Here is a 25,441-nt window from a genome sequence, read left to right on the forward strand (position 1 = left end):
TTATTGTAACAAAGTCCAAGGACACAAGACGTGAAGGGACCGCATGCAGGATCCTTCACTTCCCACAATGCAATGCAGCAGTGGTTTAAGTGGATTGAGAATTTGAAAACATCAGTGGCTAGTTTATTTAACTTTGAAATCAAATTTAATTGGACTTTACGTGTTTTATCGCTCATGATAAATGAGGTTTCAAATTCCACAGGGTGATTTGCTGTACGATTCACCTGGGGAACATGTGGCTCACTCCTTTTCATTGTTACTGAAGAACTGAATTCTATCAGTCTTGTAAGACTGGATGTCTGACAGTTAATGCCCAAATACAATGACAACAATGTAGTTTTCCCTCATTCTCGCATTAAAGAAGTTGAACTTTCACCAAACCTCTCTGGATCAGACCCCAGGTGTGTCAGCTCCACCCGCTTCACTGAGTGTCACTGAATGGAACAAAAACACCAGCTACTATCACCAATGTAAACACACGGATAATTAATAATAAACTTTATTTGTATGACAACTTTCATACACACATGACTGACAATAAAAGGATTAAAGATGAAACAGCAGGAAACGATTAAAGGACATAAAAAGAAGCTTTGTCTCAAAAACCTTTAAAGAACTGGTTTGTGGGCAAATAGTGTTGGAGGGACTTTTTCTTTTTTTCTTTTGGAGGGAGTTCTTGATAGAACTTGATCCTCGACCACTTAGATGGTTGAAGACTTTGAAGTCCCTTCTAAATGGAGCAGAGCAGCTACAACTGGACTGATGGGTTCTCTCCTAGTTGTTGTTCTGAATCAGCTGAAGCCTTTGAATGTTTTTTTTTTTTTTTAGTGAGACCAGTAAAACCGAACGTTTCAATAATCCAGTTGACTTGAAATTAATGCAGGAATCAGTTTTTCAGCGTCAGTTGTTGAAAGAACCAGCAGTCATCCACGTTCTGCTGGAACCCCAGTGGCGTGTTTGAACCTCCGTAGCTGCTCCACGCTGTCAGCTCTGGTCCACAGGAATCTGAAGGCAGCTGAAGCTGCTGACACACATGGAGGTTTCTGGAGGTTTCCAGAGGTTCCCCCATGAACGTGAATGTGTCAGAAACGTCTCACACAGAGCAGGAGACAGGACCGACCTCCCTCCCCTGACCAAACAGATGCAGTGGTATTAATTCACAGCCCAAACAGGAAGAACGGAATTAACTGTTCTTCCTCACGCTGATTTGATCTGGAACGTTCTGTTGACGTGAGAGCGGACACAGAATATTCACAAACTAGCCTGAATAATTTCCCTGTTTGAACAGAAGTGATCCTACGTTCTCATACATTCTTCAGCATCACAGTCAAGAGTCAATGTGACTGAACCAACGGCGTCTGTGGAACATTCCAGAGTTCACTCAGTGTTTCCTGTGTTCATCATCAGCGGCTGGAGTCCACGTCTGTCCCCTCAGCTTTCAGAGTCCATGATGAAGGTCTCAAAGTTTGGATTGAGCTCCATCACCAGCGCGTCCACAAAGTCCTCGATGGTCGGACGTCTCTGCAGCATCCCTGTCAGACACACACACACGCACGCACGCACACACGCACGCACACACACACAATACTTTCAAACCTCGGTCAGATGACCTCATTGACAAATGACCTTTTTATGAAACCAAGAGCTATTCATTCATTCACTCCCTCATTCATCCACTCACTCATTCATCCATCTTCTTTTGGGTTAGGAATAATACAGGTCACAGGTGAAACCAAGAGCTATTTGGTTTGTGTTTTTAGCTGCGTTCTTATTCTGCGTCGTCAGACGCCATCATGTGTCTGACGACACAACTCTACATTCATCTCACTGCCACATGGGGGGTCTGTTGGTTTGAAATGTTCTGGGTACAGATTATTGTACTATTTCAGGTCGGTTTCTGATTTTCAAACGGTCCCTCGTCACCCAATAAAGGGTGTCAGGTTACATTCACCACACACAACAGGACAATGAGAAGTGAATGAATCAAGTGTCTGTCCGTCCATGTCCGTCTACCAACCGACCAGTCGCGGTGAGTCCTGGGAGTGAGTGTGTGTGTGTGTGTGTGTGTGTGTGTGTGTGTGTGTGTGTGTGTGTGTGTGTGCGTGCGTGCGTGGCGTGCGTGCGTGCGTGCGCCCCCTTTGAAGTCACTTCATTTCCCCTTGTGGGGGCTGCCAGTGTAACACCCCCCCCCCCCCCCCCCCCCACACACACACACCACACACACACACACACACTTCCCTACATGGGTCACCTACAACACACAGACAGTTACACAAAGGCACGTCTGCACAGGCACGCATGAACGGACACGCACAGTTTGAAACGAGTGTGTGTGGGCGGTCGGTGCAAACGGAGCCTGCAGTGAGCGCGGCACACACAGGATTATCATCTCCTCTTACCCACGGTCGCACCCTTCCCCTCGGCTACAAGATGACACCGCACGGGGTCCGTGACACAGCCACAGGCCCCCGGACCGCTGGGAACCACGGCAACCACATGAAAGCCAGGATTCCACCGCAGAAATCACACAGCCGCTCTCGGGTTTCTCCTCTGACCTCTGTGGAGGTCGGACGGCTTCAAAGCCTTCATACCGTTCATGCTGCCAAAGATCTTAAATCTGAGTCTGGAGCCGTACGTGACAGAACACAGCTCAGTTCACCCGCTCACACACCGGACCGTCACGACCTCATGTTCACACATTCAGACTTGCTATCTTCTGGAGGAGGAGGAGGAAAAGAGATTTACACAGCAGATGTTTCTGCTTCTAGAACCAAGAGACAGATGGACAGTGTGTGTGTGTGTGTGTGTGTGTATGTGTGTTTTAGGCAGGTAAACAGTAACGACCAGCAGCAGCTCAGGGTGTCACACTGTATCCAACGGCAGACGAGGACGCGTTCAGCAACACAAAGCAAGGAGGAGTGGTGTGTGTGTGTGTGTTCTCAGCACGGCTCCCTGGGAAAGTTGGACTGGAATGCAAAGATAACCTTGAAGTCCCAGCAGTGTGGAGGAGTATCTGATCGGAGCTGTGTTTACAGATACCAACATGGAGGAGGAGCAGCCAGCACACTGTAAAAAGGGACACGCACAGCGACGCAGCCGAGGGGGAAAGGGATGTTTTCATTTCTGATGCTGCACGGAATGAAAAGACACGTCTTCTCTACAAGTAGGTGTGTCAGAAAGGAACAATTAAGTCCAAACTGACACATCACTTTTCCACCCGTCATTCCACCCGTCAATATCGATATAAACATCAATACACATACATAAAGTTCCAAAACCTTCTCGACTGTCACACTGAACACAGAATGTCCTAATAAAAGGTCAAATACTGACAAATATCAACCCCACTGTGTCAGTGTTCAGGGACCGGTCCTTTACTGAGAGGAGCTGCAGCGGATACAGGTACGAGGTCCACAGGCTCCGTCATGCCTGCGTGTTTGATGGCGCTGCTCTAGCTCTGGGCTGAAACCAGAGAAGAAACAAAGGCTGAGTCACGTCCTACTGACGACGTTCCACTTCCAGCCCTCGTAGACGGGACGCAGACGCCGAGGAGCAACAATTCCTCCTCCTGCAGTCCAGCACGTTGTCCCGTAACGACTTGACCCGGGTGTCCACTGAGACAAGGGGCAGGTGTCCCCCCTGAGAGAAGGACAGAACACCCATCGCTTCCTCAGAGTTGAGAAGTTGTACCTCACAGTTAAGTAGCTGTCATTACGGTAATGACTCACTGGCTTCTGGCAACAGATCAAATGGGATTACCGTAATGACACTTGTCAGCTTGCAGGAACCGTTTCAACGGTGTCTGATGACGGTACCCCAAAGTATGCTAGCGCTAACGTCCTGAACGGAGGGGAACTCTGAGGTCCTTGTTTCAGAGGTTCTGTCCGCTGCTGCAAAATACAAACAAACAAAAACTAACCAAAAAGGCCTAAAGGCTGAATCCTGCTTGACTGAAGTCATCCAGGCACAACGACGGGTGTTTATTTACTGACAACGGTGGTGGTGGTGGGGTGGTATCAGTGAAATGGAGACACCAATATCTGCCTGCAGCGACGAGTTCAATACATCCACAGTAGAATGCTAATTAAGAACAAACGGTGTCCTGCTCTTGTAGCTGGAATGTGTCTGATCTGAAACTGTGTGTTTCCATGGTGCCTCTGGGATCGGCTACATGAGCCTTGAGTAGTGAACGACGCTGTCGTAGGCTGAATGCAGCATTTGGCTCACTGTGTCCCATTCCTTGTGTGTGTCTGTGCTGCTACGGTTCCTCAGAGTCAGCATCTCCGTCTAACTGTTGAGCTGCTGCTCAGGACTGTTTGAAACACGTCGTCTGTCAAAGCTGCGGGCCAACGGCGGCTCAATGCCTCTGTAATTACACCTTTGAAGTTCAGGAAGCTTTTCCTTCCAGCCACAGTTGGGACAGGCCCCCAGTCAGTGCCTGGGCGGTTCCTTTGTTGGAAATAAAACACAGACTACCACGGCAGAGAGTGAAACCTGTCACATGGCAGAAGGTACTAACGCCATAAACCCACAGTACAAACCTGTGTACACTCACGACGTTCAGGAACGACCGTTCTCTGAAACAATTCTTCATGAAAAGAACAGAGAATGTTCATTTATTCAACTAAAAGGACTTCTGTCCTGATACAGAATCAACACTTCTTCAAATGAAGATGAACTAACATAGATCACACTTTAATTAGCAGGTGTGGAAGAAGACTGAGTTTCTTGCTTCTAAGTGCTTGTTTCATATAGCTCCACTTAGTTTCCCCCCACCTGACCCAGGACTTGGTTTATGTGAAGTCGTGATGGATGAAGTTACTTTCTGAAAATCAAGAAAGTCTGGAAGGCAAAACCCCCCAAAACATTTTCATGACAAATCCGACGTGCGGGTGATGAAGGGCTGTAAATCATGTGCTGAGCTGCTGTGACGGAACCATACCAAATCACAGACATGCCGTGGGACTCGGCAGCCCTCCGTGCCCCCCCCAACAGTGGGAAAAAGCAGCCGCTCTCTCTCAGCCCCTGGTCTCTGTGTGTGTTCACTGATGCTGCTGCTCTGGATTTAACTCGTCAGATTGCTGCAGACTTGCTGCAGATACAAAGTCTGGCCTTTAGGTGCATGTGTGCCCCCACAGCGACTCGCTGGAGGGCGACTCCGTTTACAGGAGTCTTTGTTTGACAGGATTATGTGGCTCTGGATTCTGTTTCCCCTTGTCTTCTGGCCTAAATATAACAGCACCGAGAAGGTTCCAACTGCTGCTGTGACGGAGTCTGAACGCTTCTCCAGCCCCACAACATGTCTTATTATGACAACCGGAGGGACGGCTGACACCAGATGGCTGGATTTGATCGTTGTTATCTTCCCGTGGTACGGTGACGTACGGCTGGAAAAAACAGCCAGAGACATCCCTGTGTGCAAGCTGGGCCGTGACCCGTCTAATTCCAGGATCACTCACTTCAAAGGGACTCGTAAAAGTAAATATTGTCAGTTCAACATGAGTTAATTGAGCAGCAGAGCTAATAACAAGGATCTGATCTGGTGTTGGCTGTAATTTGAGGATGGGTGCAGCCCTGCTGGAGCTATAACAGGGACAATCCGATGGAAGTGGGAGGAGGAGACCCTGAGGGAGAGATTTACAGTACACTCCCCACATGTTACGTGATATCACTGCTCGCTCCCTTCCTCCCCTCTCACCTTCCCTTCTGTTGTCCCGTCCAGACACGCCACAGCAACTGCTCCAGGAGGGAATGGGAGCAGAGGAGGGGAAGTGGACGGGAGGAGAGAGACTAGAGGGCAATGGGGGAGGTTGTCGAGGCTGCAGAGACATGAGTTATAGCTCCTGGTAAAACCCAATAACCTACAAACTGACAAAAACACATGTAGGAACCAGTCCTGAAGGTGTGCACAAAAACATTATTTCTACATCTCATCACAGAATGGTTTTGATCTGAGGTAAAACAGGAGACCAGAACAAATTGCCTCCGTCCTGTTGGATCTAATGAGTGAACACGCTAACTTATGAAGCTACACAACGTTGGGACACGTTTGTCCAATGTTATTCGTATGCCGTCATTTATCACGGTCATAAACAGCTGACCTACCGCAGCGGGACCGGGGTCGTCTCGGGGATAGGACCTGCAGAGTTCCAAGAGTTCTGGCCCACCTGCCACAGCTGTAAACATCTGGAACAACTAGGCCCTGGCTGACAGACTCACAGCTGCTCCTGTCTGATGACAAACTCTGGTTTCCCCCCTCAGGTAATCGTTACTCTCATGGTTAAAAGGCAAAGCAAGAATCTCCTTCTATGACTGTAACTGTCTTGACATGCAAGATTCAAAAGACAGTGACCCATCGGGAATTTAACAAGAACTGGAGAAGGCCGAACCGACAGACACCTTCAGTCGTCAGCAGATTTAGAAGGTGCAGAAATAGGATTTCAACGGGCTGAATACAGACGTCTGTAGGAGTTTGAAGACTATACAGCAGAGGGATCTGGATTGTGACGTAAAGGAGGAACAATGGAGGACAATGGTAGAAAACTCAGGGAAACATATCAGGGAGGGATGGAAGTTTACCCCAATATACACTACTCACAAAAGTTTGGGATATTATTATATTGTTTTTATTTTCTGGTATAGTAGTTCTCCTGGCATTTTAATTACAATGTCACATCCATCCATCTATCTATCTACCAGAATACACCTAAAATGTAATACAAACCTTTACAAGTTACATCTATTTGACCTTCCCTCAACTTTTAAATGCATATCTCCAACTATTCAACGTTTCAGTACTTTTTTCCATCAATTGCTGTTCAAGATGATTAACTCTTCACATCTCATTGGTGAACTGACCAGGAAATGTTCAGATACGGCTCATTGACATTTGTCATGACAACAGTCCACTTCCTCGTTCATATGTTGACATCAAGTGTTTCAATGAATTGTTGGGGTTGAAGAAACAATACATGTTTCTACTTGTATGCTCTACTTTCATCATATAATAGCACTGAGGCATGACCGTTTCCATAACATTTTCCATAAATTGAATATCCCTGACTTTTTGTGAGTAGTGTAAGTTAATACATAGATTCGACTTTACCCCTCTAGACTCCATAGGATGGGTCCACTACCTGATAGAGACTCCAGTCTCACCTACACAATGCTCATTGGGTGACCAAACACAAATAATGGGAGTGTCTGACTTTGCAGTTATAAAGGTCAAGATGGTCACAGCAGCCTGAAATATCCCCAGGTTATGGAAAACTACACCGACACCAGATTATAAAAAATGGACTGAAAATATGACAGATATAGAGGTATATGAGTTAATAACCACGGGGAAGAAGAGGCGGGGTCATGGGGACTGTTTCTTTCCTGCTGACGAGTGAGAACAGGACATGAGTTGAGTAGATGGTTTAAACTTTGACTATTCACAATTTATGTTCTAATCTGAGTGTGTCAATTATTCCTATTGGCATTTATATGTAAATACCATTCACCATACAGCCAACTTGTGACCCCGCTCTCTAAACGTGGTAAAACTTTAAAAATAAAAAAAGAAGATGCAAAAAGACTGGCGGGATGTCTGAGGCCTCGAACCCCAGGTGGCAGTTCACAGATCAGGTGTTTCATTGAACTTTCATTGAAGGTTTGATGTTTGTTTGTCATCTTCTGCTTGGTCCTACTAAGAACTGTGGGAACTGCAGCTGATCCAGGGTACAACCTGGACATTGCAGGTCTAACATGTTCTAGAGACACCACCATTCACACTCACATTCACACCTAGGGGGAATTTGGAGGAACCATTGGCCGAGCAGTTTTGGGGATGGGAGGATACCGGAGTACCCGGAGAGAACCCAAGCAGAAGCAGGGGAGAGCAGACTCCAGAAAGAAAGAGCCCCTGAGCCAGGAATCCACCCCGGGACCTTCTTGCTGTGAGGCAGCACCACCCTGCTCTCCAGGTCATGTGAAGTTGAGAAAAGGTGAAGGTGTGTTACCTTCCACCATCAGCATAGGCTCCTTGGCTCCTCCATGGGCGAGCATCTCTCGACGGTAACGTTCACCCCATGTCCCTGGCAGAAAGAAAAGACAGACATGGGAGTGTCCTTCTGATTGGTCCCTTCACACTGAGAGACGTCCTCCGATCGGTCCCTTCACACTGAGAGACGTCCTCCGATCGGTCCCTACGGACAGAGGGACGTCCTCCGATCGGTCCCCTACGGACAGAGGGACGTCCTCCGATCGGTCCTTCCAACAGTAGGACGTCCTCTGATTGGTCACCGCAGAGAGAACGCCATCCACTGATTGGTGAATTTCAGCGCCACCTATTGGTCTGGAGTATGAACTACAGCCTGTCGATGCGTTTTTCGCAGGGTGTGTGTGGATGTACATTTTCCTGATATGGAGCCAGGGAAAAGGGATTGTTTTCGTGCGTGTGTACATGGACTGAGTTGAACCATGTTACCAACGGAGACAGTATTCTTTTGAAGTCTTTCTCACCTGTTTAGAGGATCCTGGATGAAACACTGCTTCCACACCATGGAGGCCACCGCCCGGGACATGAGGTATGAGTAGTACTTGGCCCCATAACCAATCAGATGGCTGAATCTCAGCTGCCACGCCTGCAGAGGATAAATCAGCCAAAGCATTAACACCTTTTCCAAAGCAGCACAACCATCAGCAGATGTCTGACTCTGATATCAAGATCACAAGAAACAAACTGTGGTTTAAGCTGATGGGTTTTTTGGAGGCAGAGAGGATGTCACAACTTGAAACGCTTTAAATGTTTCTGCTTGTAAAATGTTTCCATCAGAGCAGCCAACTATTCCTGGTGAGAGAGACGGAGCGAGTGTGCAGATGTTCAGTCCAGCTGAACCATACAAACATGAGACACAATATCAAGGTTCATTTCCGTGACTGAACCGCAGTGAAGACGATACTGTGTGAAGACGAGTGAGTTGTCTGATTATTTTTGCATCTGCTTTCATAAAGTGGCTCCCACGGCCCAGAAACTCAACATAAAAAGTTAGGTGATTGGAAATGTTTGATTATGGATCAGGCAGTCAACAGACTCCTCATAAGCGTCTACCTGGACAGTTTCATCCATCAAAGAGCATCAGGAGATGAATGTTCCTCCTGGTTCCGATCATCTCTGTGGACTTAATTCTGTAATAACTCAGACATGCAGAGACGATACTCTGCCAGCAGCTGATCGTATCACAGATGACGACAGGTTTTTGATGTTGTTTGACACTTGTGTGTCTTTTGGACCGTCCAAACACAATGCTAGTTCCAACAAAAGACTTTGAGGACACAATTGGCTCTTGTGAGTAGTGAGTATGATGGACCAGTCAGCCATTGATGGTTCATCTGAAGCCCTTGGAGACCAGTGGTTCCAGGTTGTTTCAAAGGATCGGTTGTTGTCCCTGTGTTCACACAGACCCAAACAAATAGCACGGAAGAGGTACATCCTGTTAGGTAACAACCTTCTTTTTCACAAAAAGAATGGTTTGGTGTTGGAACAGCAGCTAAAATCAGTTTACTCCACCTGGGGTCCAGTCAGTGTAATTTTTCATCTTCTACAGCTGCTTCCATTGTCTTTATTGGTGTCATTATCCTGTGGAACAAATCCCATCGCCTCCAATAAACCACTTTACAATAAAATGGAAAATCACAACCTGCCAACTCCTCTTTAATGGACACAACATGGGAATTCCTCCATACGAAAAAGCCCCTTCTGTCTTGTTGTCGCTGTAGCTGCCTGAGGGGCTCCTCTTCATATCTATAAAGACCAGCTACCATCTTCAACCAGCAAACAAGCTGCCTCTATTCACAAAACAGACTTTAAACAGAAAATCTAAAAAAGGAGTCTAAAATCTCATTTTAGGATTTAAAATTACAGTTGTTCATATTTTCCACATTCTATCCTGTTTGTGGTTAAAAGATTATAGTGGCTGCTGCCTCGTCAGGTCTGAGTGATCCATGGCTCTTAAAGAGGCTTAAGCTCCAGAGTGTCGACCTGACGAGCCTCTCCTGGCCAAAGCCACTTTAATAAGACTGAACAGCCCTCCTGAGAGGGCTGTGGCTCAGACAGAGGTCACTGAGTTTATTCTGTCCACTCATGGCAACTTATGAGTGGAAAGCACATTGAAAAATGTAGCCGCTTTGGTTCAGTCTAAGTCTTCAACCAGAGTGAGTGAGGATTCTTTCATTTCATTCGGTAGTAATGCTGATATTTGGGGAACTTGGGTGTGATGATTTAAACCCTCCTTGAAACGTGCAACAAAGACTTCCTCCCTCCGAACATCAAATGATTAATGTTGACTTCTAGAAGCAAGTCACATGTCAGTGAGAAATCCTTTTGATCGTCGCACACAAAGGGAGAAAGAACCCACAGAGGATTGGTGCTCTTCAACGTCAGATGAAAGCCACGCTCTTTCAAAACCTAACTCGAGGTGTTTGTCCCACCACCAAACATTTGTTTGTACAGAAAAGAGTTACGGAATTTAAGAAATGTTAACACAGCCAGCAGAGCGACATTTTCTGCCTTTTATTTCAGAATACGATCTTATGCTGAGGGTCCCAATGAGGTCCGTGTTCCTCACAGCTGATAGGTGGACAGCAGGAACTGATGGTCCCTGTCTATAACCTCGACACACGTCAGTGTTTATCATCTACGGATCTCCTCTACCGACCGGCCACTCCAGAGCTCGTTTTGCTTCACTGTGGAAAACTGATCCTCAGATGTGTTTTTCCAGGACAAGGCACAGGGTGAATTGAAGAAAGCTCAAGTGGAGACTAAACAAATCTGTTTTCACTTTCTCTGATCCAGTGATGAGGCACCACAATCCTCTTCAGTTCCAGAGGAGTTCAAAGAGGGGAATGATCCGGCTGCACACGCAGAGGTGAAGTGTCTGTTGGAGCTCTCAGTGTGGTTCAAGTGGTGGAACAGGGAGGAACTATAGAACACAACTACACTCGCTGGAGAGACGAGCGCTGGTGGAAATCTGGGCAAAGATACAACCGTTCAGTAATATCTATTCCTGATGTTAACCCCACATAATCATAGCCCAAAGTAAATGCTCTATGAAGGCCATTCCACACTGAATTATGACTCTGGCTCTGATTCCCTTCTCCCTCCTGGCCTCATCTACTTGGCCACAGCTGCAAAAGTGAGGGGAAAAGCTTTTTTTTCATTAAAGGACTGAGAGGAAGAGTTTGAAATATTTCCCCCAGGGAGAGCTCATTCAGAGTACCTCTACTCTGTTATTTCAGTATAGCCTTTAAAGAAACAGCTTTAATCCCTTAAATAGTTCTGTGATGGAGTGAAACGCAAAAGCAGAAAGAATCAAAGAGAGAAAGCCAGAGATCAAATGATCAGCATCCACTGTGAAGGCTGTAATCAACCATCAGATGAAATCCTATCAAGTCAACCTACAGTATTTGGAGTATAAGGCAAGCCGTAGAATTTCTGCTGCATCTCCTGCAGGATGTCTGTGGTGGAGCGGTTGTGAGGTTTGCCGTGGTAGATCTGGTCCAAGACAGCATAGAAAATCTGAACAGGAGGGAGAGTAGAGACATCCATCAGTCCTTTAACTGGACACTTTCATCTCAACTGCTGTCAACCTGTCGGTCTGTTGGACATCTTACAGGAACTATTGAGTCTTCTACGAGTTGTAGATGTAGGTTAACGTTCATTTGACGTATGCTACAAATTTGACAGGTCCAATAAAAAGACAGTGTTGTTAAATCTTTCATCCCTGAAAGAACTGGTTCATTAGAACATGTTGAAGATATCACAGACACTCCATGTGTATGCAGTCAGATTGTTGTGATACCTGCAGCTGTGTGTCTGCAGCTCCACACACCTTCTTCGACTCACACAGACGAGCCACCATACTCTCAGGAAGAGGCTGACAAGACAGAAGAGCAGTTTTCATCTTGTCTTTGTGTGCAATTTGTCTTGGGTTTCTTTTTTTCCTTTCATCTTTCCTAAAATCTCCTCTTCAACCATTTAAAAAACTCCGTCTTCACTCTTTTGTACCTGTCCGGTTTTATAGTGGCGTGCAAACTGACTGATGACTCGATAGTCAGTGGCAAAGTACTCCATGAGGATGGAGGGAACCTCAGCAAAGTCAGTGGCACATCTGGTTCCTGCAGGACAGGAGACACATGCATTTTTTAGACCCTCTGACAAAAATCAGCAGAATGCCCTTTAAATGACAAGCACCTGTGGACGTGCTGGTAGCGGGTTCGGCCGAGCATGGAATGCATGGCGTGACCCATCTCATGGAAGAGGTTCTCCATCATGCCCGGAGTCAGCAGGGTGGGGGTGTTTCTGGTGGGGTGGGGTAGGTTCAGCATCAGCACTACAACCGGCAGCTGGTACTGGCTCGTTTCCTGGCACCAGCGGCCACCACGGATAGTGAAGTGACAATCCTGTGAGACAGGAGGAGATGTCAGCGCGCCTCCACAACGAGTGACGTGTAAAGGAGATGACGAGTGTGTCGTCTCACCTGATGAGGTTTATCTGGGCGCTGGAAGAAGTCACAGTAGATATATCCTAGTAACCCCTCTGTTTCATGAACAACAGCCTGCAAACACAAACACATTAAACATCAGCCAACATCCAAAGGAGGTCTCTGCTCATCTGCTCATGGCCCACATCGCCGCATTTCAAATCAGGAACCACCAATTACAGTTCCGGTCAAAATGATCAGCCCCCTAGGATCTTTTGAATTGTTCTCCAACATACAGCCCAGAGGTGTCGATTTCAAGGAGAGGAGGGTACATGTGGAACAGAGGACAGAGCAGGACAAGGCTGATTGACTGTGGACTGACTGCGGCCATCACTGAATCCTGATCCATCTGCAGCGGCCACTTCCAATCCACCTTCATCCCTTCATTCACTGAGGACATTTGCCAGATATGTACCAGGGGAGTCGACTGTTTTTCAGCACGTCAGGTATTGCAGCTGATCGGTGGGGGTTGGTAACACAACCAAGAACCAACAGACGTGTTCTAACTAACAGAATCTACGTATATTCTAAGATTCACTGAAAACGTCTCTAGACGTGATAGTTTTAGAGTCTTTTCCAAATCTTTTCTTCTGATCTATGGGTCTCATGAGTCAGAAACTACCAGCAGAGGTTGTTGTCAGTTGTGGATCAGAAAGGCTGCGCTACTGACTAGTAGTTGCCAGGACTGATCATTGGACCGTTGGATTTCAGTTCATCAGACCAATCAAAATGTTTGACCTTATGGAGATGATGTCTTTGTTTATGTGGACTGTTGACAGTTGAGGTCATGGTGCACACACACACACACACACACACACACACACACACACACACACACACACACACACACACACACACACACACACACACACACACACACACACACACACACACACACACACACACACACACACACACACACACACACACACACACACACACACACTTTTCAGCACTGGCTCATACAGCTACGGTCAAAATGATCAGTCACCCTATAAAATCCAATAAAACCCTGATCCCTCCAGTGACATGGGCCAAGAAAAACAAGCGTGTCCAGAAAAACAAAGACAACATCTACATTTTCTGTGTGTATGTGTGTCTAAGTATTTATTTGTATTTTCATTTGAAGACAGTTCAGTCACAGGGGTTCCAGTGGATCCCTTCTGACTTATAACGCTCCAGTGATGTGTCCTCTGACAGCTACTGGTCGGTAGTGGAGCCTCTCTGATCCACAACTGACAACAACATCTGCTGGTAGTTTCTGTTGGCACATGTGTCCTGAGGGACTTTAAGTCATACTTCCTGTGTGCAAATTGTTGTTCCAGATCATGTAAATTGAGGGGGGGGGGGCTAATAATAATATGGCTAATAATTTTGACTATGTCAGTTTTCTTGAATACTTTCCTGGGGGGCTGGATGTGTCGGTCCTCTGCTTGCATTTTTTCTGACCTGATCTGGTTTGTGTCTCTTGTTTTTCTTTCTGTATTTTGGTTTGTATTTTGGTTTGGTTTTTAATCTCTGTACTGCTTGTCACTGTAACTGAGGCTTTCCTCAGTGTGTTCACCAGTGGAATTCAGTGTTACAAACACACACACAAGGATGAGGAGTTACCAGTTTGCGGACATCGTCGTTCCAGACCTCTCCAGCGCTGGGGTGTTCAGACATGAGGGAGACGCCGTACAGCTGAGAGAAGAGGTTGTTCAAACCCTCCATACAGGCTCCCAGAGAAAAGTAGGGACTGTAGAGACTGGGCTCTATGTTGTACCTGCCATGACCAAAACAGGCCGTCAGCATTTTGAATCTACAATCTCTTATTTATCGTTCTTTCCTAACTATCAGACAAATGCTTAAAAGTCTAAGTAACCAGATACATGGATCTGGTTCCTTAGGTACCAAAATATATATTTTTCAGACTACTGCAGTCATCCAAACATTGACATGTTCAATGTTTCCAGGCATTAGACAAGTGCCACCTGCATTATGAGACCCAACAATTAAAAGATCTCAGATATCTAATTGTGCCAATGACAGGACTGGTGATCATCTACCTGTTCAATATTTGTTCACACACATGCACACAACCCAACCTACGATGGAGGAGCAGACGAAGAAGATCGGGATGGAGATTACCATCTTAGGACAGACCGGGAGCGTCACTGACGAAATAGCTTTTTGACACAAATTGCAATCACCAGTAATCCAGCTTTTCTTTAGCAACCTCATGCTAACGCTCACAGAGCCCAAAATGACTGACTGCAGACAAACAGACTTCTTCCGATAAAGACTGAGACTGGAGAGATGAGAGATTTGTGACACGAGTCAAGAATAGGCTCATGGACATGTCCATCAAACAGATTGTCATGGCTGAAATACTAAAACCCTCGATTACAGAATGTTTGGCCTGGGGGGTCGCTCGGCCACAAACTCATCCAGTTATTGAAAACACATGATGACAGCTTTAAAAGAATACAGGCTGAAGGAACGCTCCCCTGATGGAGAACAAATCACCATGAGGGAGGAAGTGCCCCAAATATATTATCATTCACTGTATATGTCACCTTTCTGCACGCAGGACACCACTGAGGTATGGATGATCCCACGGCATGAGCTCCTGGATCAGAACACAAGAGACATGCCTTCTACATGAGTCAGGAACACAAATAAAATTACATCTGTGTTAGGTTTGACATCTAATCAAAACATGTCACGAGCCATCTGAAGTAGGATTATTTGCTGAATTGTATTGCAGACCAAAAACAAACAAACCCTGATCAAACAAACTTACAGAATTACGTGGGTTGACTTTTTTTCTTCATGTCCCTCATCATCTTATAGTCGTTTGCTGTCCTGTGACGTGAGAAGAACACAACAACAAGTCAGGAACCACAGTGTTTCATTCCAGTCTTTGCCCACATGTGCATATGTGGGGTCAACAGGAGGCCAGAGCCAATCCCAGCATGCCTTTGACTGAAGGCAGGGAAACACCCTCACTCACTCACACACACCACACACACCACACACACACACACCACCTGAACCGTTTCTAAAATCATGCAAACACCACACAAAAAGACATCTGTGAATTTACAGCTTAAATAACACGTCACTCGTCTGCCTTATAAGAAATCAGTGTCCACATGTTAATAGTATCAAAAATAGATCGTTTGGAGGTTGACAGATGCCAACACATACAACAGGCAAGCGTGACAGCAGCAAAGCGCATTGCCAAACTTTTTAATGAGTTTTGTCTTCTCAGATGTGACTGTACCTGTCTGACAACTTGTCTGTTAACAGCTGAAGAAAGCTCATCACCGTCTCTGCGAAGGGCAATAAAAACAAAAAGGATGTCAAAGCAGGAATAATCATTTTCCAGCTGCTTTATTTGGTGCAGTGCTGCTTCTGCCCTCCTGGGATAAAGTGACCTGGTGTCTTGGCCATGGTTCCCTTCAGGGCTCTGTGGCCGTACGATTCATATCCCACCAGTTTGGCCAGTTTGTATCTGCATCTCAGCAGCTCCTCCAGACACTCCATCAGATCTGCATTTGGGTAGAGGTAAATCCTGTATGCGATTTCTCTCACCTACAAGTCAAAAAAAGTGATAAAACAAGACAAAACGGTTAGAACATCACAATCACAAAACAACAGCTACTTTGTAAGTTATCGAAAGTTATCAAACACTGGTGCCGTTCACTTTTAATTATTCCGGATGGTCCTTCAAAAGAGGAGAACAAAGGCCTGAGGAGGTACTTTAAATGACATTTGTATTTTTGTGTAATATCAGTATTTAAGGTGAACACAAGAAACTTGTGCTACATAAAATGGTGTAATATCAGTATATTAGATAGAACCAGCAGAAAGTAGTGTTACTATAGCGTCTGATTCATTATTTCAATCTCCACTGCGATGAATGAAAAGTGTAGAAAAAATTGTTAAAAAATAAAAATATAGCAGTATCTGATTTTAATCTCAATATTCACAAACTGAAATTATTATTTGATCTTTTAATAATTATTCTTACATTGAAATTATTCCCAAATTCTGGCCGATTTTTCACAAGATGCTACAAGCAATACCTCAGTATTGAATCTGTACAGTATTTTCTGTCTTATAACAGCTAACAGGAAGTGTCACCAATGATTTCCAACCTGCCCTGAAAGTTGGCATTTTTGTCATATGGCACTTGCGCCACCCACTGGCCAACATGCTGTACACCAAAGACAGTAGGTACTGTACCAAATCATCAGAAGAATCAGCATGAAATCCTCCGACTTGGATGAAGCTTCCCTCGCTGGCGAAATGCAGCTGCAGATGTTCGGGGATCGCGGACTTGGCAATTCTGTTCGGCATGTGAGAGCCGGCGAGAAACTCGTTGTTCAGATCCAACAGCTTCACATGAAGAGCAACCGCTTCCTTCCTCTGGGGGGAGGAAAGGACAAGTTGAGGGAACCACAGGCACAGGACGTGACGGGACGTGTGACGACCATCTCACCAATTCGTCATCCAGATGAATCCCACTGATTTCAAAGTCAAACATGAACAACTCTGCTACTCTCCTGCGCAGACAGAAACAAATCAATCAGCACTGGCCGATACTACATCAGGGATCAGGGATCTGACATCCTAATGACAGGACGCAGATTGTAGGAAAAACTGGGAGAGACACAAACATGTGGTCAATTCTCATTTCTCAGGTATGATATTACTTAACTTCCTGCACGCAGACCATTTGCTGAGAGTTTGCAGTGGAAATTATCTAACTACAATGACCATGTTTCCATTTGACAGCCATTTCCTTGTCATCTTGCAGGTGATGGGACTAGTCCACCAACTGAATGTATATGTTTCTATCGTCCAAGCTTGCATGTGCACAAGTGATGAAAATAATCAAAGGTGTAATCAGTAGGTGGCTGACGACAATATTAAAACTGTGTGTAACATGTTATTTTAGAGGGCACTGGAATAATACAAGCAGAATACAATACTCATTCCGGGGGAAAGTCAAACTCTCCTTCATGTGAAAATGATCTGAGACATGAAAAGACTGTCACAGATCTCCTGACCAATGGAATGTTTGTGAGTGGCTCTGAAAAGAGCACAGAGCATTCACAGTTAAAGTACCTCGTATCAGGGTCCAGCTGAGCCACCATGTCTGGTCTGTTCAGCAAAGTCTTCAGGCTTTGGCACAGCTCTACATTGGTGTTGAGTCTGGAACAGCCAGCAGGATTTTTACACACCACACACCACACACACACACACACACAAACACACACAGACACAGACACAGACAGAATCTGGAAATGGCTGCTGCTTCTTACTTCTCCACCACTGTGCCGATCTCTATGCAGGTCTTCTCTGCAGCCTCACGGAACGCTGGATCAGGATGGGCCCACTTTTACAAAGTCTGCCTATAGATGAGTGGGATGAGTGAAGTAAGCAATAAATCACAGCAGCACTACTGGATTTAAACAGGTTTTAACCATTCTGGTTACAAATACAATACGTTCGGAGGCTCACACAAATGACAAAAGAATGCTTCTTTTGTCATTTGGTCATATGGGTCTTTAACTACATGATCATGATATTAATACCAGCCGTCACCTAGGCGACTGGAACAGAATTTCACAATCAGCAATAACATGAGCCACTCATTAGTCCACCTATGGTTAACACAAACCCAACAGGCTGCGCTGACTGTCAGGGACTTTGCTAGCTTCATTACATATGATCTGACTGTCGAATAAAACCTTGATATTATATGAGCTCAAGGAGAACAGTCCTCTGAAATATTTGTGACCATTTGTCCCATGTGAACGTTTAAAACTGGGAGATAGTGAGTGGACAAACCGCTGTGTCTGAAACCAATATCTGATATTTCTTGAAACTTTTTGTAAAAACATGATATAGTTTAGGAAATCTTTCACATTAGAACTCCACATTAGGTCACCTCTACGTGACAGAAACACTGTACACTGTAGATATTCTGGGTCTATTTAACACTGCTCGATGCAACTGCACATACGCTGTATTCATACTCTTTATTTATATAAAAAAAAAGACATTTGCATCTGAATATTTTACCATTTCCTTTAGTTAAATTCTCTTAACATTTGCTAGTAATTCTTTTTAACCTTTGTTCTTTGGCTGCTGTGACATGTGAATTTCAATTACCGTATTTTTATTTTCCTCTTTTATACTATTTTTAATGTCTTTTAATCATTTCATCTTATTTTAATGTCTCTTAATCATTTTCTTGTAAAGCACTTATTCTATTTCTTATCAGCTGCAATATTGTTTTGATTTTTGTATGTTGTCCCCTTGCATGCATCTCCAAAAAACAATATAAAGCATGCAGCTGTATCAGCTCCTCAAATTGCTCCTTCCATTAGTGTCATCGACAATAACTTGGAACCAACTACCACAGCAGCTGGGTAGCTTGTGGTTGGTCAAGTTAAACGACACTTACCAGATCGGCCACTTTGCACAGACCATCTGACAGCTGGTCAAAAGCTGAGACCGTTTCAACCCCTGGAGGGCAGGAACAGGCTTTTCTCCAGCAGCAGATGGGTTTTGCGCAGCGCTGCCTGTGTGGCCACCTGGAAACCTGCAGGACAGCTCAGCTCTGACACTCCAAACAAACCCTGAAAGCAGAGGACAGACTTGGACTCACACGGCCTGAGAATCCACACACGGCGTCATCACAGCACACACATACCACGTTGTTATCCCAGAGCCCCTGTCTTTTCTGAGGTTTGGTGTTGAAAGCAGCTCCAACAGGCGACCATGTTGTGACATTTCTCCGAAGAGACGTCCACAAGCTTCGGTGCTTCGCACAGTACAACAACGTTTTATACGCAGACATTGCAAACGCCCCCGTGGTTTGACTGTTACTGAGGCTGGCAGAGTGTGACGGAGGACATGCTAAACTAGCTAGCTTGAATATTAGCTTACTAACGCGAGTGTTATGGACTGACGAGTAAAAAACAAACAAACAACAACAAGTGTTCTATTTGTTATATTCGGATACTACTTCTTCACTAGAGTTCCAAACCTTTTCTGTCATTTGAGGTGCGTTCCTGTTAACATGTTAACCACAACAAATCACATGTTAGCTCATAGGATGTTTATCAAAGTCAATCTATCTTGCTGCTCGAGTCGGTATTTTCGTGAAAAACCGAAATATATAAATTTACATTTAAGATACTCATCATCAGAGCAAATTGTGTGAAATGTGCTTCGTTTAGGAAATAATGCACTGCTTTCTGTTGGGGTTTTAAACACTACGTTATAGCGATCTAAAAAAAAACCCGAAGAAAATGACTCGGAAAGTGCGGCACACTATCGAATAACCCCATATAACGGACGTAAGTCATCGTCATAGATAAGCGACGTTGCACGATTTCACAATAAAAGCCCAAAACCCAAAATAATAAATAGAAAATAAAAATTAAAAAAAAATATGAAATACATTAAAAAATGATCTTTAACATGAAACCCTTTGCCACAATAAACTATATATAGTGTACACATTTGGATCTTATTGGCCTCAACATCTTACATTTAATGTTAAATACACCTGTCTGCTGTGTGCAGTTAGTTGATGTAATTCAGTCATTTTAGGTTTTAGACTGCTAGTAGCCTAATTTTTCTATGTATTGCCCTCATTTAGGCATAACTTGTACTTTTAATTTTCACATTACAAGTTTAATTTTCTGGTTTTTAATCAAGCGACCAAAGTGCAATGGCTGAATTTAAGGGGGGTCTGAATACTATACTGTCCGTTGTCCCATATCAGTTACTGATGACACACATTTGTGTTGTATTTTTGTATTTTGTATGTCATCTTGAAGTTCTTGTATAGCACTTATTCAGCTTAAGCTGTGTTTATATGTGGGAGCATAAATGAATAGATTAGAATGCCTTTGTTGTCACCAAACGTCTGTATAATGAGATTCAGAGCAGCTCCAGTATCAGTGCAAACAGTGTTGAATATTCAATATACAAGAATATACAACTGGAGTTAAGGGGCACAGTTCTGCAAATGCGTATGTACTATTTACAATGTACAAGAACAAGAATATTCCCTGGGTTCACATCTGAAGGGATATTGCACATTAAGGGTGTTGTACAGAGATAGGCTGGGGGTTAGGGAGGGGTGCACTGTACAGTCAGTGCATGTGGGAATTCAGGGATGTTATGGCCTTTGGAAAGAAGCTGTTGAACCTGTTTTGGTTCTGATGCACCCACAGCACATCCCTGAGGGCAGCAGGTCAAACGGTACAAAAGGCAGGTTGGGAGCTCCCTTGCTCCTTCCTGGCTGTGCTGAGACAGAGGGAGGTGTAAACATCCACCGGGGAGGGGAGAGGGCAGCTTTTGAACTGTCTTTACTACTTTCTGGAGCCTTTTCCTGTCTGCCACGGTGCAGCTGCCGTACCATACTGTGATATAGTATGTCAGCAGGCTCTTGATGGAGAAACGGTAGAAGGTCAGCAGCAGCTTGGAGTCCATATTGTGCTTTCTGAGGACTCTAAGGAAGTGTAGCAGCTGCTGAGTCTTCTTGATGACTGCTGTGGTGTTTTCTGTCCAGGAGATGTTGTTGGAGATGAGGACGCAGAGAAACTGGAACGTGTGGACCCTCTTCACACACTCATTGTTAATGTGAAGGGCGGCTTGGTGGGTGCTGTGCTTCCTGAAGTCGACAATGATCTCCTTGGTTTTCAAGGTGTTCAGACCCAAGGTTATTCTCTGAACCCCATCTCTCCTCAAGATGAGTCCCACCACTGTGGTATCGTCAGCAAACTTGACAAAAAGGTTATTGTTGTGGGTCGAGCAGTCGTAGGTGTAGAGACAGTACAGGAGGGGCTAGGGCTGGACGATTTATTGATCTTTTTAATATATCAATATATTTTTAAAGATAAAGATTTAAGATAAAGATTTAAGAGCTATGGAATTTGACTCTATAGCATATATGGATATAGAGTTCATACGCCGTGATCCGCTACAGTCAGCTGCTGTACTGGAGCTCTCTGTTCTGTTAACATTCTAACAGACCAAAAAACACAGAACCATCTGTCCTTCATGAATGGACCACCGTGTGTTTTTTAACACATCAGCCATGATAAATGAGAATGTGACAAAGAATAAAGAACTGGATCAGAATCGCTGGTAGACCCGTCGGTTGACTCCTATGTGAAGGTAGCCCTTGGGATGGTCCGTTTGTCTGTAATGACCAATCAGAGGCCGGTACTCTGTTGTGACCAATCAAAGGCCTTTTTCTCACCAACATCACATTTACTACCGGCTTAGCCCGCTAGGAACCTCAAACTAATTAAAAAAATACCAGTACAAGGATCTATCACCAGTGGAAACGCAAAAAAGTTGAAATGTTGTGACTGTACTTTTTTCATATGAATATATTTCATTAAAAGATTGGTGTACTTTATTTTAATTTTTTAAGTAAAATATTTGTATTTAAATGTACTTTATTAATTTAAAAAGGTACTTCAGTATTACAGTATTTATGTTTACATTTTATTATGCTGACCATTTACTCATGAACCAGGTGAAGAAAACTGTTTATTATTTATCAGACTGGATCTGTTACAGATATGATTTTGCAACTGCTCACATCACTTTCATGCAAAACCAAATTTGAGATATGCATTGTACATCGCCATTGAGCTGATATATATATCGAGGTGTGACTTTTGGTCCATATGGCCCAGCCCTACCTGAAGCTTAAGTTGTCTATAGATTCTGATTCTGATTCTGATAGCATAGTGAAGAATAAGTACAGCACATCACAGTGAGGAAACCAAATGTCAAGCTAAGGATCTGCATAGACCCAAAACCTCTGAACTGGGCACTGAAAAAATGTCACTACCCACTCCCACTGATCAAAGTCAAAGTCCACTTTATTGTCAAATATACTGTATATGTGTAATATACAGCATACAGTAGATGAAATTACAGTCCTCTCAAATCAAACAGTACAAAAAAGTACAAATAGTACATTAACTAAACTAGTGCTACCTGTCATTTAAATAGTGCAAGAGATGAAGAACTAAGTGGATAAATATACTAACTACATTAAATCATCTGTAATTATACGATGTCATGCCTGAGATGTCGAATGAAGGGACCAATCACTCCACAACGTGTCATGCATGTTTATAGTAAGTAGAACTGCATACGAGGTACGACAGAAAAACAGTACAACACTCAACTCCAAACTCTTTCCTTTAACAACCAGATCAGGGGAGAGCGCCGAACGCAGTCCCCCACTACCAGAAATTATGCAGTCGAGATTCCCACATTTGGGCGAATTCGCAGGGGGTCAGCACAGCCGAAGTGCAATGGTTGAGCCTCACCCCTGGGTGAACCACCTTCTTGATCATGGTATCTCCCCTACCAGGTAAGTATGAATTGTACAACACACACACAGTGAAATCACTCACACTCACAGCACACACACTTGTGGTGCTGCCCTAGTATCCCATCAGGCACTTTTGTAGGTCTGAGACGAACGCTGATCTGCAACCATAAAACCGAGTGGCGGCTGCTGGTCTTTCAAAGAGGGGAAGCTCATCAGAAAATGTGTCAAATTATGTATTGCCCGATCTATGCGCGATTCATTTCCAGCCCGTGCACTGTGACCGCCTGTGAGTGTGAGTCATCGTGATGGGGGGAGAGGCTCCGCAGCTCCCGCTGCTCGTTGGGGACAAAAATCGCAGAATGACAGAAGAAGCCAAACACAACATTAATCGTTTTTAACAAAGACAAAGTTGCTGAGGATCAGTAACGTCTCTAGATCAACGAAACTTGAAAAACGCTCCAGTCGCTGTCAGTCAAATAGGGACTCAGCCTCTGACGGATCCGTCGGATCACTCTCTCCCCCGGGATGACGACGTAAGTTGACCCGGCCACACGTCGGTATTCCGGCCGCTAGCTGCTACTGACCAGGGGCTTCATCTGTGACTCTTCTCATCTCCGACAACCGTCGGAACAAATTTCCAAATAGGTGATATCTGGATAAACTGACCGCATATTCTGAATCTAACGTGTTATTTTCCGCATTAATTATTTTGTAAAATTTAATGAAATGACATATAAACAGTCCAAATGATGAAAATCAGCTTTGACCGGAAAAGCCGGAAGCGAGGGGACGAGTCCCCCTTGCGCCCCTAACCCCTAACCGTGACGAAACAGAGTGACAAGTTCGAAGGGTTCACGACGACGTCACGGTAACGGCTATGGGTATGACGCCGATTTGAAGCAGTTAACGGGGAGCACGAGGGGTTTTAGGGGTGACTCGCTGGTGGTGATGTTAGTTCCCACTAAACTACGTCAGATACCAACAAATGCATTGGAAAGTTAATTAAGATGTAATAACCAGGTTGTCAACCTGTAGATGGCACTCTACAAATCTACGTATAACGATGTTTATCTTCATTATCTGATCTGCTGGAAAGAAACAACTTTGAGAAGATTCTAATTTAATAAGAGGTGCCTATATAAAACAGCTATAAAGTGACTTTTGAAATAACCATGTCAAGATACCAACGATACAACGCGGTACATAGTCACTGATGTTTCTATGACACACCAGTGTTCACATGATTTTTCCATTAACATAGAGAGGGGGGTGCACCGTTCCTGGAGGTACTGCAATACCAGGTCGATGCGTGGAGGTGGACGGAGCAAGCCCGCTATTCCATCTCCCAGTTCCAAAAATCAATTTAATATATGGTCCCCCGGATAGGGGACGTATCAGATATTAAACTGATAAGAACAGATACTACACTTGATCTTAGCCAAAAGGCCGAGAAGCGATAACACAACATGCTCGGAGAGGGTGGAACCCATGACAGCAAGACTCAACGTGAGTGACGGTTTTCAACACCGATAACACAACGAACACACACACACACACACACACCGACACCACCAGACAGCGATGATACTTTCACATGATAAACACGGAGGAAATAAGAGATAATTTCACGTTCTCGCAACGTTAACGTTAAACGCTGGATCGCTAAACACACTTTGTGATGCTTCCTGATCACATGGTACGACTGTCGTCCAATCGGAAACGAGAAGACAAGACGGGCCATTTTCTTTCACAGCCACGTTAGAAAACCTCTTCCAGATAAATCATGGCTGTGTCCGAAATCCTTGCAACAACGTTACTGTTCTGGAACTTGTATACTGGTATATTTACAGTTTCACTATTAGTTCATTTTTATTCTCTACTCAGCGTGAACAATTGCCTGTCAGACTCCTGTGGTCAGACTACGCCCCCTCCTGGAGAAACGTAGACACGTCGCAGTCTGCTGTCTCTTGTCAGTCTGAACCATCCATGTCATGTTACGCAAAACAAAACGTAAATAACATTAGCTATCCATCGTCAATTAGAGACATATATATAACAGACACCTATCACTAGTCTGATATCATTCATTCTTTTTCATCCGACGGAGTGAACCGTCAACACTGGACAGGACAGGAGGACTGAGTCTCCTCCGGTTCCTCCGTTTACTGGGTGTGGAGGTGGGTGGTTCACGACCAGTAATGTCCTATCTAGAGTCAGCGTCATATCATGAAAACTAGTAACGTTGTTGAAGAGGGCCGACAAGTAACATTAGCTAAGTTAGCTAGCGAGTTAGCTTCTTACCGATGGAGGAGAAAAGTCGCCATTTCCGCATGTGGTTTGATGACAATTAAATCCTTTCTGAGTCCATCTACCACCTGCTTCTCCAGTATTAACTGTGGTTTTTGTTCTTCGCCCATCATTCTACCTCTGTGATACATAACTCCGGGGGCCGTGACGCTGCTGCTGCCGCGCGACTTACAGACTCCTTCAATGTGGGACACAGAGACCGAATCTGTCAACTGCCAATGAACCAATCACTGTCGGC

General features: G+C 44.6%; 1 protein-coding gene and 2 non-coding genes across 3 annotated transcripts; all 3 read right to left on the reverse strand.

The window, feature by feature from the left end:
* Positions 1 to 1,431: 1,431 nt before the first annotated feature.
* LOC144738993 (mitochondrial intermediate peptidase-like) lies at positions 1,432 to 21,301 on the reverse strand (the record flags this gene model as incomplete). Its single annotated transcript, XM_078622006.1, is given in 23 exon segments — positions 1,432 to 1,532; positions 8,004 to 8,075; positions 8,504 to 8,627; positions 11,444 to 11,560; positions 11,844 to 11,918; positions 12,050 to 12,164; positions 12,242 to 12,444; positions 12,522 to 12,599; positions 14,136 to 14,289; positions 15,083 to 15,135; positions 15,310 to 15,333; positions 15,335 to 15,371; positions 15,793 to 15,841; positions 15,947 to 16,103; positions 16,758 to 16,940; positions 17,014 to 17,077; positions 17,643 to 17,729; positions 17,840 to 17,910; positions 17,912 to 17,929; positions 18,988 to 19,071; positions 19,073 to 19,162; positions 19,237 to 19,347; positions 20,961 to 21,301. Coding segments are annotated over 23 exon segments (2,408 nt in total), but the record flags the coding sequence as incomplete, so codon positions are not given.
* A 1,474-nt stretch (positions 21,302 to 22,775) lies between these two features.
* On the reverse strand, positions 22,776 to 22,943 carry LOC144738994 (U1 spliceosomal RNA). Its single transcript, XR_013589336.1, has one exon. It is a non-coding gene; the product is annotated as a U1 spliceosomal RNA (small nuclear RNA).
* A 1,217-nt stretch (positions 22,944 to 24,160) lies between these two features.
* LOC144738995 (U2 spliceosomal RNA) lies at positions 24,161 to 24,354 on the reverse strand. The gene has a single exon (XR_013589337.1). It is a non-coding gene; the product is annotated as a U2 spliceosomal RNA (small nuclear RNA).
* Positions 24,355 to 25,441: the final 1,087 nt, after the last annotated feature.

The sequence above is a fragment of the Lampetra planeri genome, unplaced genomic scaffold (assembly GCF_965212315.1).
Source record: "Lampetra planeri unplaced genomic scaffold, kcLamPlan1.2.h2 scaffold_1251, whole genome shotgun sequence".
In the NCBI taxonomy this organism is placed as follows: Eukaryota; Metazoa; Chordata; class Hyperoartia; order Petromyzontiformes; family Petromyzontidae; genus Lampetra; species Lampetra planeri.